The sequence below is a fragment of the Nicotiana tomentosiformis genome, chromosome 8 (genome assembly GCF_000390325.3).
Source record: "Nicotiana tomentosiformis chromosome 8, ASM39032v3, whole genome shotgun sequence".
Taxonomy (NCBI): domain Eukaryota; kingdom Viridiplantae; phylum Streptophyta; class Magnoliopsida; order Solanales; family Solanaceae; genus Nicotiana; species Nicotiana tomentosiformis.
Window position 1 is genome coordinate 72,875,769 of NC_090819.1, and position 17,025 is coordinate 72,892,793.

The 17,025-nt window shown below is 39.5% G+C and overlaps 1 protein-coding gene across 1 annotated transcript; it reads right to left on the minus strand.

The window, feature by feature from the left end:
• Nucleotides 1-16,174: 16,174 nt before the first annotated feature.
• LOC104095331 (uncharacterized) lies at nucleotides 16,175-16,789 on the minus strand. Its single transcript, XM_009601431.1, has one exon. The coding sequence runs from the start codon at nucleotides 16,787-16,789 to the stop codon at nucleotides 16,175-16,177; it is 615 nt and encodes a 204-aa protein (XP_009599726.1).
• Between the last annotated feature and the right edge of the window lie 236 nt (nucleotides 16,790-17,025).

Genomic DNA, 17,025 nt, shown 5'->3' on the forward strand with positions numbered 1-17,025 from the left:
AGTGAAATATGCTCATTACGTGTTTCTTACATGTAGGAGTAAGTTTGGATGATAAGTGATTAAAAGATATCAATTTGTTGCAAAACAAAAAAGATGAAAGAATTGGGAGCTCTTCCATTATCGCGCATGGAACGAAAATGGACGGGAAAAAGGAGAATTGAATGCATAAAACATGTGAATCAAAGGCACGAATCGCGTCGCGAAATAAAAAAAATTCAAAAGCTGAGTCTGCGTCTATGGTCGTGTACTACATGAAAGTCGATGCGGATTCCAGCTTTCCTATCCAGATTGGATTGCGTTGGACGACCCTCTACCCAAACTAGATCATATAAATATACTCTAAACATAATTTTTACACAGCTTTGGAAGGAACGGTACTAATCTAGTGTTAGACAACACCTTTGGAAGCAAGAATATGCTAGGAGCAAGGAAGACGATTCAACCATGTGGTGGCCGATGCTTTGAGTAGAAAGGCTGTGAGTATGGGCAGTCTTACGTATATTCCAATTAGTGAGAGGACATTAGCTGCAGATGTTCACACTTTGGCTAATCAGTTCGTGAGGTTAGATGTTTCAGAACCCAGTCGGGTTCTAGCTTGCACAGTCGCTCGGTCTTCTTTATATGAGCGCATCAGAGAGAGGCAGTATGATGATCCTCATTTACTTGTCCATAAGGACACGGTGTGGCACGATGATGCCAAACAAGTTGCCGTGGGGGAAGATGGAGTTCTGCAAATGCAGGGTCATATTTTGTGTGCCTAATATGGATGGGCTTCGTGAATTAATTCTTAAAGAGACACACAGTTCCAGGTATTCTATTCATCCAGGTACCGCCAAAATGTATCAAGATTTGCGGCAACATTATTGGTGGAGGAGAATGAAAAAGGATATAGTTGCATATGTAGCTTGGTGTTTGAATTATCAGCAAGTTAAGTACGAGCATTAGAGACCTGGTGGTTTGCTTCAAAAGTTAGAAATTCCTGAATGGAAATGGGAGCGTATCACTATAGATTTTGTTGTTGAACTCCCATGGACTCAAAGAAAATTTGACATAGTTTGGGTCATTGTGGACAGGTTAACCAAATTAGCATATTTCATTCCAGTGGCAGTTACATATTCTTCAGAAAGGTTAGCTGAAATTTACATTTGTGAGATTGTCCGCCTTCACGGTGTGCCCGTGTCTATTATTTCAGATCGAGGTACACAGTTTACCTCACATTTCTGGAGGGCTGTACAGCGTGAGTTAGGCACGCGGGTGGAGTTCAGTACAACATTTCATCCATAGACAGACGGACAATCAGAGCGCACTATTCAGATATTGGAAGATATGTTTTGCGCTTGTGTTATAGACTTTGGAGGTTCTTGGGATCATTTCTTGCCACTTGCGGAGTTTGCTTATAATAATAGCTACCAGTCGAGCATTCAGATGGCTCCATATGAGGCATTATATGGAATACGATGCCGTTCGCCAGTTGGCTGGTTTGAACCGGAAAAGGCTCGGTTATTGGGTACCGATTTGGTACAAGATGCCTTGGATAAGGTCAAGATTATTCAGGATCGTCTTCGCACAGCTCAATCTAGGAAAAAGAGTTATGCCGACCGTAAAGTTCGTGATATTGCATTCATGGTTGGAGAAAGAATATTGCTCTGAGTTTCACCTATGAAAGGTATAATGAGGTTCGGAAAGAAGGGCAAGTTGAACCCTAGGTATATCGGACCCTTTGAAATTCTTGAAAGGGTGGGTGAAGTAGCCTACAGGCTTGCATTACCACCTAGTTTATCAGTGGTTCATCCGGTGTTCCATGTGTCTATGCTCCGAAAATATCATGGTGATCCATCCCATATGTTAGATTTCAGCTCATTCTAATTGGACAAAGATTTGACTTACGAGGAGGAAGCGGTGGCTATTCTAGCCAGGCAGGTCCGTCAGTTGAAGTCTAAGAGTTATCCTTCAGTTCGGGTACAATGGAGAGATCAGCCGATTGAGGCAGCTACCTGGGATTCCAAGTCGGACATACGGAGCAAATATCCACACTTATTCACCAGCTCAGGTACTTTTTCTAACTTCGTTCGAGGACAAACGTTTGTTTTAGAGGTGGAAAATGTGATGACCCAAAATGTCATCTTTAAATTTAATAATTAATTCTGTGTTCTAAGACCTTGAAAACACTATTTATTATTTCTCGACTTGCGTGCGCGGTCCGTAAAATTTTTCGAAAAGTTTTTATGTGAAAAACGGATTAAAATTTGAAATAGAGCTTTAAAACTCAATTGAGTTGACTTTGGTCAATATTTTGAGAAAAAGGACTCGGATCAGTGTTTTGATAATTTTGGTAGGTTCGTATCGTGATTTGGGACTTGGGTGTATGCCCGGAATCGAATTCCGAGGTCCCTAGCCTGAGATATGGAATTTTGATGAAAAAGTAAAAGTTTGAAAGCTTAATGATTTTTAAGAAGTTACTGATGTTGGATTTATTGACACCGAGTTCGTATTTTGGTTCCAGAGCCCGGTATAGGTCCACTATAATATTTATGACTTGTCTGCCAAATTTGGTGAGAAACGGAGTTGATTTGATGTGATTCGGACGTCTGGTTGTGAAAATATAAGTCTTAAAGTTTTCTTGAAAATTTCATTCGATTTGGGGTTCAATTCCTAGTTCTAAGTGTTATTTTGGCGATTTGATCGCACGAGCAAGTTTGTATGAGGTTTTTGGACTTGTGTGCATGTTTGGTTTGAAACCCCGAGGGATCGGGTGAGTTTCGGAGGGTTAACGGATCATTTTTAGAAAAGAACTGCAGAAATCTGCTTCTCGTATCCTTCTTTGCGTTCGCGAGAGAGGTCTCGCATTCGCAAAGAAGAAATTGGAAACAGACGGAATTGTGCTTTGCGTTTGCGAAAGAGGGAACGCGTTCGCGAAGAGGTCGAGGTGCAAAGCTTCGCGTTCGCGATCGAAGCCTCGCATTCGTGAAGGGAAAGGGGGTGGCCAGGAAAATTGCCTTAGCGTTCGCGAAGGCCAAGCCAGGCAAGCATCGTGTTCACGAGGTAGCCCTCGCATTCGCGAGGAGTAAAAAATTGTGAGCCCATGAGAGAGAGATTGGAGAGATTGATGACTGAGGGAGGCCGAAGGCCTAATTGTGAGGATATTTTTGGGACCGGGAGCTGCACGCTGTAGCAGGCCATGTTGGCTTTATATAAATTATACTATTGCACATAAGTTGGCCGTGCAGCACGTGAGTTGGCGGTGCAGCACGTGAGTTGGCCATGCAGCACATGAGTTGGCCGTATGGATCTAGACAGTTATATTATGGCACGTGAGTTGTCCGTGCAGCACATGAGTTGTCCGTGCTTATAGCGCTTGGGCTGTAGGAGCCCCTCATGAGTCTGTACACACCACCAGTGAGCGCAGTCGACTATAAACAGGGATCGGGCTGCACGTCGCAGCACGTATTGTATAGTGATGAGTGATTGAGTGTGCTGAGCACAGTGAGAGAGAATGTGATATAGTGAGATTGAGTACTCTGAGAGTGTGAGTACATGAGTACAATCTCTGAGATACATTGCATTGACATGCACACATGACATATATGCATAGAGATGTGTTTTTCCCATGCTGTACGGTATCACATTATTCATGATTTCTCACACATATTGATAGATGAGCATAGTGATGCATTTGTTTTACAATGGTTATCTGAAAAGAAAATGAGATATTTTATTTATTATTGAAAGGATTTTGGAAAGATTTCTGTTTTCAAACTTATTCACATTTTTGGTAACTTTGGCAAAATATTTGGGGTTTTACAGATGTACTTGAAAGGAAGAACTATTATTGCTAAAATCATGATGTGACTGAGCATTTTATTTCTGAGTTACTTCTGGTATTATTTGCTTTATGTCGTTATTAACTATTGTGGATTAGTGGATTTGGACCCAACCTCGGTAGAAGCTCGTCACTACTTTCAACCTAAGGCTAGGTTTGTTACTTACTCAGTACATGGGGTCGGTTGTACTGATACTACACTTCTGCACATTGCGTGCAGATGTTGACTATTGTTGTTGCTGTGCTCGATGGTTGCGGGATTTGAATATGTACTTGTGTTCCTGTTGTAGCTGCCTCTTGTTCATGGTAGCATTAAATTTATAAAAGCTCTATTTTTGTACTATTCAAACAGACTATGTATTTGTTTCATTTTCGCTTTGTATACTCTATTCTTAGAAGCTCATGATTTGTACTACCAGTTCTTGGGGAATGTATAAGGTTAAGATAATTCCTCTCAGTGGGTATTCACGTCCCCAGGGCCAGACACTTAGTCAACAGCCCATCGCACCGAAGAGTTGTTACGAGTGCGGGGATCCCAGTCACATGCGGAGGTTTTGCCCTAGGCTTTGGGGTAGACCAGTACAGCAGGGTCAACAGCCAAATTTGTGCTTCGCGAACGCGAGGCACTGACCACGTTCGCGTAGGGTAAAAGTTCTAGAAACAGAACTTAAGTTCTGGAAAATGGGATTCCCTTTTCCATTTTTGAGCTCGGGTAAGGCGATTTTTGGGCGATTTTCACTGGAAAATATTAGGGTAAGTGTTCCTTATCCTATATTGATTATATTTCATGATTCCATACTCATTTACATCATGAATACGTGAATTTAGGGAAGAAAAATCAGATTTTTATAAAATCTTCCAAAAACGAAAATTTAAGATTTGAAGGTCCATTTGACATCGGAATTTGATAAATTTTGTATGGTTGGACTTGTATCGGAACGGGTGTTCGGATTTCGTAAGTTTTTCCAAGATTTGAGATGTGGGTCCCACTGTCGAATATTTTAATGAATTTTAGATTTTATTCGGAAAATTGGTAAAATCATATGGAATTAATTCCTATGATTCGTATTGAATATATCGAATTGTTTGTGAATAGATAAGTTGCTTTTGAGGGACAAATTTATAAAGAAAAGTTGTGATTGAGTAATTGATTGGAATTTACAAAGCGAGGTAAGTGTCGTGGTTAACCTTGACTTGAAGGAATAGAACCCTTAAATTATTTGTTATGTGAAATGCATGTGAACGACGTATAGGCGAGGTGGCGAGTGTCTATACGTCATCAAATTAATTGTTTGCATATTTACTTAAAAAATCATAAATTATTTTAAATCATGAATTAATTGTTATAATAATTATTTCTCTCCTATTCTTTATCAAATAATAATTCTTGAATTCATGCATTAATTGTTACATCTTATTTGAATTATGTGTATTAATTGCTACTTGACATTTAGCATATTAAACATCAAACTGCCTATTTTCTCCCTGATTTCCATAATAAATTGCTATTTGTCATTGTTTGTTTCATAATTAAATCATATTTATTGTATGCTTGTTGTCTTATAATTTTATATAAAATTTTGGCATTTATTGGGGAAATTTCTTCTATAAGAATTGGTAAATGAATATGTTGGAGGAGCGAGTTGCACACCACAACAGAATTGATTGAAATGGATATAATGGAGGATCGGGTTGCACGCCGCAACAGACTTATTAAAAGTCCATATTGGAAGATCGGGTTGCACGCCGCAAGAGACTTATTAAAAGTCCATATTGGAGGATCGGGTTGCACGGTGCAACAGACTTATTAAAAAGTCGATATATATATATATATATATATATATATATATATATATATATATATATATATATATATATATATATATATATGGGGGATCGGGTTGCACACCGCAACAGACTTGATTAAAATGAATATATTAGAGGAGCGGGTTGCACGCCGCAATAGAATTGAATGTGAATATATTGAGAGAGCGGGTTGCATGCTGCAACAGAAATTGATGGAATTGATAATTGGTTATGACTGCTGAGTTGGCTTCAATTATTATAAATGAGTACCTGATTTATTTCTAATATTTGTTGTTGTCAATAATATTGCATACAGGTTAATGTAAGTGACCCGCCTTAGCCTCGTCACTACTTCGTCGAGGTTAGGCTCAGCACTTACTAGTATATGGGGTCAGTTGTACTGATACTACACTCTGCACTTCTTGTGCAGATTTCTGAGTTGGTCCCAGTGGCGTACCATAGGCTTTCTCGGATTTCAGCTACTCGGAGGAGACTTGAGATATAACTGCACAACGTCCGCAGTTCTGAAGTCCCCGTCTATTTTACTTTAGTTGTGTGTTTATTTCCAAATAGCTTTATTTTATTCAGACCTTTATTTGTATTTATTCTAGAAGCTTGTGTACTTGTGACACCAATTCTGGGATGGTATTTAGACACCATTGTTTTTATGGTATATTTCACTATATTTTAAACTTTGCTTCCGCTTTTGTTTCCTTGATTATTAATAATTTAAAAATGGTTTAAAATTTTGTTAATATTATTCTAACGTTGGCTTGCCTAGCAAGTGAAATGTTAGGCGCCATCACGGTCCGAAGGTGGGAATTTCTAGTCGTGACAGTTGGTATCAGAGCACTAGGTTACATAGGTCTCACAAGTCACGAGCAAGCTTAGTAGAGTCTAAAGGATTGGTACGAAGACGTCTGTACTTATCTCTCAGAGGCTATAAAGTTTAGGAATAATATCACTTCTTTCATATTCTATCATGCGAATTTATTCTATCATCGATGATTGAATCATTCTACTCTTATTCTCTCGCAGATGGTGAGAACACGTAATACCTCTACCGATGGACAGGGACCAGAACCCCCGGTGGCAACTATGGCCAGGGGTAGAGGTCGAGGACGAGGTCATGCTAGAGGTCGAGGCAGAGGCTGAGGTAGAGCTCAGTCCAGAGCTCGAGCAGCTGCACCTGTTGTAGAACCTCAGGTAGACCTTCAGGAGGAGGTTCCAGTTCAGAATGTACCAATTGGACCAGTTTAGGTCCCAGAAGGATTCATAGCCACTCCAGTACTTCAGGATGCTCTAGTCCATTTGGTAAGTGTTATGGAGGGCGTGGCCCAGAATGGTACATTTCCAGTGGCACCAGCCGTCTCACAGGCAAGGGAGGAGCACAAACTCCCACTACTCCCGCTCCGGAGCAGATGGCTCCCTAGAATCAGGCTCCAGCAGCCCCGCCAGTTGGAGCAGTTCAGCCAGTTGTTGCGGCACAGATTAGTGATAGGCCCGCCATGTCTTTTGAGGCCTTATTGAGACTGGATAAGTTTATTAAGCTCTTTCCAGTTCACTTCAGTGATACACCTTCTGAGGACCCATAGGATTATCTTGAACGCTGCCACGCAGTGCTGCGGAACATGGGTATAGTTGAGACCAATGGGGTTGATTTTGTTGTATTTCAGATGGCGGGTTCCACCAAGAGATGGTGGAGAGATTATACATTGACCAGACCAGTTGGATCGCCTGCACTTACTTGGGAGCATTTCTCTCAGCTATTTCTGTAGAAGTTCCTTCCTATCACACTGAGAGAGTAATTCCGCAAGCAATTTGAGCGTCTACAACAGGGCAGTATGACTGTTACTCAGTATGAGTCCCATTTTGTAGATTTGGCCCGTCATGCTCTCCTTTTACTACCTACTGAGGGGGAGAGAGTGAGGAGGTTTATTGAGGGAATCACTCACCCTATTAGGCTTCAAATGGCCAAGGAGACCGGAAGTGAGATTTCTTTTCAGGCAGCTGCTAATGTCGCGAGAAGGATCGAGATGGTTCTTGCACAGGAGAGAGGGCAGAGGTATGATAAGAGGCCTCATCAGTTCGGTGGCTTCAGTGGTGCCTCGTCTGGAGGCAGGGGTAATTTTGGTAGGGGTCATCCTCCCATACCATTTCATTCAGCACTTCATGCATCTCCCTGTGCTTCAGGGAGTCACAGTCCTATTATTCCTTACTCTGGGCAGCCAGCATTCAGTGCATATTCAGCTCGTATCAGTGCATCACCACTCCAGAGTTACTACAGTGATTATCCGGCCCATTTGGGTTAGCTTCAGCTTCAGCAGCCACGGCATCAGGATGGGTGTTATGAGTGTGGAAATATTGGTCACATCAGGAGGTATTTACCTAGGTTGGCAAGTAACAGAACTCGGCAGGATTCACGTGCCATCATACTAGCATCGGTTGCTTCATCGCCTGCTAAGCTAGCTAGAGGTAGGGGTCAGGCAGCTAGAGGTAGAGGTCAGGCCATTAGAGGTAGAGGTCAGACCGTTAGAGGTAGAGGCCAGCCAGTTAGAGGCCGTCCCAAGGACGCAGTTCAGAGAGGTGGGGCCCAGTCTCGATTTTATGCTTTTCCAGCTAGGCCTGAGGCCGAGTCATCTGATGCTGTGATCACGGGTATTATTCCAGTTTGCCATAGAGATGCTTCAGTTCTATTTGATCCAAGATCTACTTATTCATATGTGTCCTCCTATTTTGCTTCATATTTGGGTGTGCAATTGATTCTTTGAGTGCTTCTGTGTGTGTATCTACACCGGTGGGAGACTCTGTTGTAGTAGATCATGTCTATCATTCGTGTGTTGTTACTATTGGTAATCTTGAGACTAGTGTGTATTTTTTAATTCTTGATATTGTAGATTTTTATGTCATCTTGGGTATGGATTGTCTGTCTCCTTATCATGCTATATTGGATTGTCATGCCAAGATAGTGACCATAGCTATGCCGGGGTTACCTCGGTTAGAGTGGAAAGGAACTCCTGGTCATTCTGCCAGCAGGGTTATTTCTTATATGAAAGCTCGGCATATGGATTGAGAAAGGGTGTTCAGCCTATTTGGCTTATATTTGTGATCCTAGTACGGATGTTCCTTCTATGGACTCAGTACAAGTTGTTCGTGAATTTCCAGAAGTATTTCCTGCACATCTGCCGGGGATGCCACCCGACAGAGATATTGACTTATGTATTGATTTGGCTCCGGGCAATCAACCTATTTCTATTCCACCATACTGTATGGCCCCACCAGAGTTGAAAGAATTGAAAGAGCAGTTACAAGACTTGCTTGATCAGGGATTTATTAGACCCAGTATCTCGCCCTGGAGTGCACCAGTATTGTTTGTAAAGAAGAAAGATGGCTCTATGCGGATGTGTATAGATTATCGACAGTTGAACAAGGCCACTATCAAAAACAAATATCCGTTGCAAAGAATTAATGACTTATTTGAATAGCTTCAGGGCGCCAAGGTATTTTCAAAGATTGACTTGAGGTCTGGTTACCATCAGTTGAAGATTAGGGCATGTGATATCCCTAAAACAGCTTTTCGGACTCGGTATGGCCATTATGAATTCCTAGTGATGTCATTTGGGTTGACAAATGCCCCAGCAGCATTTATGGATTTGATGAATCGGGTGTTCAAGCCTTATTTGGATTCTTTTGTGGTTGTATTCATTGATTATATCTTGATTTACTCCAGCAGTCGAGAGGAGCATGAGCAACATCTTCGAAGTGTGCTTCACACTTTGAAGAATAATCAGTTATATGCCAAGTTTTTAAAATATGAGTTTTGGTTAGACTCAGTTGCCTTTTTGGGGCATGTTGTATCGGCAAAAGGCATAAAAGTGGATCCTAAGAAGATTGAGGCTGTTTAGAATTGGGCTAGACCTACTTCGGTTATAGAAATCCGGAGTTTTCTGGGTTTAGCAAGTTATTATCGTCGGTTCGTGGAAGGGTTTTCATCTATAGCAAGCCCATTGACCAGATTGACCCAGAAAGGTGTCCCATTCAGATGGTCAGATGAGTGTGAGTTGAGCTTTCAGAAGCTCAAGACTGCTTTGACTATGGCGCTAGTGTTGGTATTACCCACAGGTTCAGGATCATATACGGTATATTGTGACGCATCTCACATTGGGCTTGGTGCAGTATTAATGCAAGATGGCAAGGTGATTGCATATGCGTCGCGGCAGTTAAAAGCTAACGAGAAGAATTATCCTGTTCATGACTTAGAACTGGCAGCTATTGTTCATACGCTGAAGATTTGGAGGCATTACCTCTATGGTGTCTCGTGTGAGGTATTTACTGATCATCGCAGCCTTCAGTATCTGTTCAAACAAAAAGATCTTAATTTGAGGTAGAGAAGATGGTTAGAGTTGTTGAAAGACTATGATATCACCATTTTGTATCACCCCAGAAAGGCCAATGTGGTGGCCGATGCTTTGAGTAGAAAGACTGTGAGTATGGGTAGTCTTGCATATATTCTGGTTAGTGAGAGGCCATTAGCTGCAGATGTTCAAACTTTGGCTAATCAATTCGTGAGGTTAGAGGTTTCAGAACTCAGTCGGGTTCTAGCTTGCACAGTTGCTCGGTCTTCTTTATATGAGCGCATCAAAGAGAGGCAGTATGATGATCCTCATTTACTTGTCCATAAGTACACGGTACGGCACGGTGATTCTAAATAGGTTGCCGTAGGGGAAGATGGAGTTCTGCATATGCAGGGTCATATTTGTGTGCTTAACATGGATGAGCTTCGTGAATTAATTCTTAAAGAGGCACACAGTTCCAGGTATTCTATTCATCCAGGTACTACCAAAATGTATCAAGATTTGTGGCAACATTATTGGTGGAGGAGAATGAAAAAGGATATAGTTGCATATGTAGCTTGGTGTCTGAATTGTCAGCAAGTTAAGTATGAGCATCAGAGACTTGGTGGTTTTCTTCAGAAGTTAGAACTTCCTGAATGGAAATGGGAGCGTATCACTATGGATTTTGTTGTTGGACTCCCATGGACTCAGAGAAAATTTGATGCAGTTTGGGTCATTATGGACAGGTTAACCAAATTAGCACATTTCATTCCAGTGGCAGTTACATATTCTTCAGAAAGGTTAGCTGAAATTTACATTTGTGAGATTGTCCGCCTTCACGGCGTACCCGTGTCTATTATTTCAGATCGAGGTATGCAGTTTACCTCACATTTCTGGAGGGCTGTACAGTGTGAGTTAGGTATGCGGGTGGAGTTGAGTACAACATTTCATCCACATACAGACGGACAGTCAGAGCGCACTATTCAGATTTGGTATCATTTCTTGCCGCTTGCGGAGTTTACTTATAATAATAGCTACCAGTCGAGCATTCATATAGCTCCATATGAGGCATTATACGGAATACGATGCCGTTCGCTAGTTGGTTGGTTTTAACCTGGAGAGGCTCGGTTATTGGGTACCGATTTGGTACAAGATGCCTTGGATAAGGTCAAGATTATTCAGGATCGACTTCGCACAGCTCAGGCTAGGCAAAAGAGTTATGCCGACCATAAAATTCGTGATATTACATTCATGGTTGGAGAAATAATATTGCTCCGAGTTTCACCTATGAAAGGTGTAATGAGGTTCGGAAAGAAGGGCAAGTTGAGCCCTAGGTATATCGGACCCTTTGAAATTCTTGAAAGGGTGGGTGAAGTAGCCTACAGGTTTGCATTACCACCTAGTTTATCAGCGGTTCATCCGGTGTTCCATGTGTCTATTCTCCAGAAATATCATGGTGATCCGTCCCATGTGTTAGATTTGAGCTCAGTCCAATTGGACAAAGATTTGACTTACGAGGAGGAGCCGGTGGCTATTTTTGCCCGGCAGGTCCGTCAGTTGAGGTCTAAGAGTTATCCTTTAGTTCGGGTACAATGAAGAGATCAGCCGATTGAGGCAGCTACCTGGGAGTCCGAGTCGGACATACAAAGCAAATATCCACACTTATTCACTAGCTCAGGTACTTTTTCTAACTTCGTTCGAGGTAGAACGCTTATTTTAGGGGTGGAAAATGTGATGACCTAAAATATCATCTTTAAATTTAATAAGTAATTCTATGTTCTAAGACCTCAAAAAATACTATTTATCATTCCTCGACTTGCGTGCGCAGTCCGTAAAATTTTTCGGAAAGTTTTTATGTGAAAAATGGATTAAAATGTGAGATAGAGCTTTAAAACTCAACTAGTTGACTTTGGTCAACATTTTGAGCAAACAGACTCGGATCAGTGTTTTGACAATTCCAGTAGGTCCATATCGTGATTTGTGACTTGGGCGTATGCCCGGAATCGAATTCCGAGGTCCCTAGCCCGAGATATGGAATTTTGATAAAATATTAAAAGTTTGAAAGCTTAATGATTTTTAAGAAGTTACTGATGTTGGATTTATTGACACCGGGTCCGTATTTTGGTTCCAGAGCCCGGTATAGGTCCACTATAATATTTATGACTTGTGAGTTGAATTTAACGAGAAACGGAGTTGATTTGACGTGATTCGGACGTCCGGTTGTGAAAATATAAGTTTTAAAGTTTTCTTGAAAACTTCATTCGATTTGGGGTTCAATTCGTAGTTCTAAGTGTTATTTTGGCGATTTGATCGCGCGAGCAAGTTCGTATGAGGTTTTTGGACTTGTGTGCATAGGGCTCGGGTGAGTTTCAGAGGGTTAACGGATCATTTTTGAACTTGGAAAAAAATTGCAGAAATCTGCTTCTAGTGTCCTTCTTCGCGTTCGCGAGAGAGGTCTCGCATTTGCGAAGAAGAAATTGGAGACAGACGGAATTGTGCTTCGTGTTCACGAAAGAGGGAATGCGTTTGTGAAGGGCTCAAGGTGCAAAGCTTCGCGTTCGTGATCAAAGCCTCGCGTTCGCGAAGGGAAAGGGGCTGGCCAGGAAAATTGCCTTCGCGTTCGCGAAGGGTATCTCGCGTTCGCGAAGGCCAAAACATGCAAGCATCGCGTTCGCGAAGAGTAAAATTGGACAGCACAAATTTGTGCTTCGTGAACGCGAGGCACTGACCGCGTTTGCGAAGGGTAAAATTTCGAGAAACAAAACTTAAGTTCTAGAAAATGGGATTCGTCCCATTTTCAACCTTTTTTCATTTTTGAGCTCGGGTAAGGCGATTTTTGGGCGATTTTCACGGGAAAATATTGGGGTAAGTGTTCCTTATCCTATATTGATTATATTTCATGATTCCATACTCAATTGCATCATGAATCCGTGAATTTAGGGAAGAAAAATTAGATTTTTATAAAATCTTCCAAAAACGAAAATTTAAGATTTGAAGGTCCATTTGACATCGGAATTTGATAAATTTTATATGGTTGGACTCGTATCGGAATGGGTGTTCGGATTTCGTAAGTTTTTTCGAGATTTGAGACGTGAGTCCCACTGTCGAATATTTTAATAAATTTTGGATTTTATCCGAAAAATTAATAAATTCATATGGAATTAATTCCTATGATTCGTATTGAATATATTGAATTGTTTATGAATAGATTTGAAGCTTTTGGAGACAAATTTAAAAGGAAAAGTTGTGGTTGAGTAATTGATTGGAATTTGCAAAGCGAGGTAAGTATCGTGGTTAACCTTGACTTGAGGGAATAGAATCCTTAAATTATTTGTTATGTGAAATGCATGTGAATGGCGTATAGGCGAGGTGACGAGTGTCTATACGTCGTCAAATTAATTGTTTGCATATTTACTTGAAAAATTATAAATTGTTTTAAATCATGAATTAATTGTTGTAATAATTATTTCTCTCCTATTCTTTGTCAAATAATAATTCTTGAGTTCCTGCATTAATTGTTACATCTTATTTGAATTATGTGTATTAATTGCTACTTGACATTTAGCATATTAAACATCAAACTGCCTATTTTCTCCCTGATTTTTATAATAAATTGCTATTTATCATTGTTTGTTTCATAATTAAATCATAATTATTATATGCTTGTTGTCTTATAATTTTATATTAATTGTTGCATTTATTGGGAAAATTTCTTCTATAAGAATTGGTAAATGAATATGTTGGAGGAGCGGGTTGCACGCCGCAACAGAATTGATTGAAATGGATATATTGGAGGATCGGGTTGCACGCTGCAACAGACTTATTAATAAGTCGATATATATATATATATATATATTGGGGGATCGGGTTGCACGCCGCAACAGACTTGATTAAAATGAATATATTGGAGGAGCGGGTTGCACGCCCCAATAGAATTGAATATGAATATATTGAGAGAACGGGTTGCAAGCTGCAACGGAAATTGATGGAATTGATAATTGGTTATGACTGCTGAGTTGGCTTCAATTATTATAAATGAGTTACTTGATTTATTTCTATTATTTTTTGTTGTCAATAATATTGCATACAGGTTAATGTAAGTGATCCGCCTTAGCCTCGTCACTACTTCGTCGAGGTTAGGCTCAGCACTTACCAGTACATGGGGTCAGTTGTACTGATACTACACTCTGCACTTCTTCTGCAGATTTCGGAGTTGGTCCCAGTGGCGTACCATAGACTTGCTCGGATTTTAGCTACTCGGAGGAGACTTGAGGTATAACTGCACAACATCCGCAGTCCTGAAGTCCCCGTCTATTTTACTTTAGTTGTGTGTTTATTTTTAGATAGCTTTAATTTATTCAAACCTTTATTTATATTTATTCTAGAAACTCGTGCACTTGCGACACCAATTCTGGGATGTTATTTAGACACTATTATTTTTATGAATTATTTATTATATTTCAGAATTTGCTTCCGCAATTGTTCTTTGTTATTAATAAATTTAAAAATTATTTTAAAAATTGATAATATTATTCTAACGTTGGCTTGCCTAACAAGTAAAATGTTAGGTTCCATCACGGTCCGAAGGTGGGAATTTCGGGTCGTGACAAACCTTTTGGAGGATGAATTTTTGTTACGTATTAATATAATTTAGTCTTTGGATTTCTTTACTTGTTCAGTTACGTACTTATTTTAGTTGATTTAATAACCATTTAGTGATTGTGTCCATTTATTATGTATTGATTGAGAAGTGTACATATTAAGGTGGTTGTTGAACAACATCACTCCTAATGTATATGATGAATCAATACGGTGGGTTTAAAGGTAGATTTAGGAATAATAAAGCCTTGACGTGGTCATAGTGAGCAGTAAGATAATGCCCGTAATTTGGGGAGAATATGTTTAGTAAATTATTGTAGTTGATCGGAGAGAGAATTACGACACATGAAGTGCTCACGATCAGTAGAGAATACTTAGCCGGAATTATACGTGACGTAGCGGGAAAGATTCTGACAATTAGGAAAATAATAACTCTAAGTCTCCTTAATCTGGTCTCCAACCCTTAATATCTTTAATTGATAATTTACTACCTTAAATTGTTAGTTAATTAGTTAGACATAAGACTCTTAATATATATACTTCAGAATTTATTCAAATTTGTCTTCTTAGTAATAGTGAATAGTTGTAGCAATCCTAGTTCTCTGTGGGATTCTACTTAGATCGAAATATATTTGCAATGGCCGCTTAATTCTTTTTATAAAGCATAGTTGGACGTGATCAAATTTTGAATAGAAAAAAAAAAGCAAAAATAATAATAATTCTTTGACATTTAGATTTTTCTTTTTTACATTTAATTCTTTCATGTTTCATGGGTGAAGAAAGAATTAATGATGCTCTAGTAATTCAAAGAATTAGTGATGCTGTAGTAATTCCAAACTTGCTAGTTTTTTTACGTTCACATGGCTACATTGTTATTAATCCAAAAAAATTTATTGCTACTCGGGTTGTCATTAAACATAGCAGGCAAGTTACTCAACTTTTGGTCAAGTGATCTAATTGTTCAGCTGAAGATAGTACTTGGCAATATAATCATCTCTTCAAGCAACATTTCCTAATTTTGTCCTTGAGGACAAAGACACTTGACATATGGGAGAGCTTGTTATATACCAAATTTATTATAAATAAATAAGAATGGCATATGAGTCAATAAAAGGAAAAAGTTGGTTCGATAGTTAAAATCAGCTATTAAATGTGACAATTATATCTCTCTATATATTGATGATGAAATAATATATCTCTGTATTCCTCTTTCTTTTTCTCGCGATTTTATTTCTCATGTGTGTAGCTTTGTTCAGAGGCTTTTCTTTTTCATAACTTCTTAGGACTACATCTTGGTGTTCTTCATTGAGTACGTTATATATTTGTATTTGTATTTTGGATATTTTTAATACATATATAGAGTTTGAATCAAAACTAAATTATTTGAATGAACCCATAGCATTAACGCCACTTCCGACCATGATTGCTACCCTGGGATATCTTCTTAAGTGGACTAGCATGCTATCTTTTTTTTTTGTTGGGTCAAATCAAAATTTTATATTTAACCAATGAAAATATGTACATCCGCTAGCCCATGGGACTCTAGAGCTAGACCCTTTACAATACTCCTATTGCAGTACTACAATTACGTATCTTTTTCTAGCAGACTAATATACTATACATTGTTGCAAGTAGAAAAGCTATTTAACTGATCTAACAAGGTCTTCCATTTACTCCTTTGCTGGCCTTTGATATGCAACTGCAGTACAATTTCCCGTATTCTCCCTGCATATGTAGTATACTGTTTTTGAAACCTTCTCATGTTCCTTTCCAGCCATGTGTAGTAGATTGTTGCTGCAAACAAAAATATCACAACTTGAGCTCTTGGTCTACCGTTATTAGTTCTCTTAGTTAGCCATTGTACTTCCTTTTCCCAGCTTTCAATGGAGTGCCTTTCTCCCAACCAGTTTAATAGTATAGCCCATATCGATTTTGCATATTCACACTCAAAGAAGAGATGATCAAACATTTCTTCTTTTTGACTAGTACACAGTACACAGTCTTTTGGCACATCTATCTTCCATTTTGCCAATCGATCTACTGTTGCCAATCTTTGATTGAGTGTTAACCACAGAATGAATTGATGTCTTGGTATAGTATCAGCTCCCAGCACGAGTCTCTTCCATGGAGTTTTCTGGAGTTGAGGCCTTGCAGCTATGTTCAATTTCTTGATGCTAAATTTTCCTTGTTTACAAAACTCATTGACATCGTACTCACAGCCCCAAACCATTCTCTTGTATCAAACACCTTTCTAATAATCCAGCAAACTTGTTGTGGAGTGGGCATTGTAATGGCATTTCTCCTCTTTATATAAAATTTGTGGATCCATTTTACCCATAAGATGTCCTTTTTTGCATTGATGGCCGATAGGATCTTGCACAAAGCAGCCTTGTTCTATGAGTAGAAGTCCAAAATACCTAGTTCCCCAGTTGAACCTGGCATACATAGTTTTTCCCATGACACTAG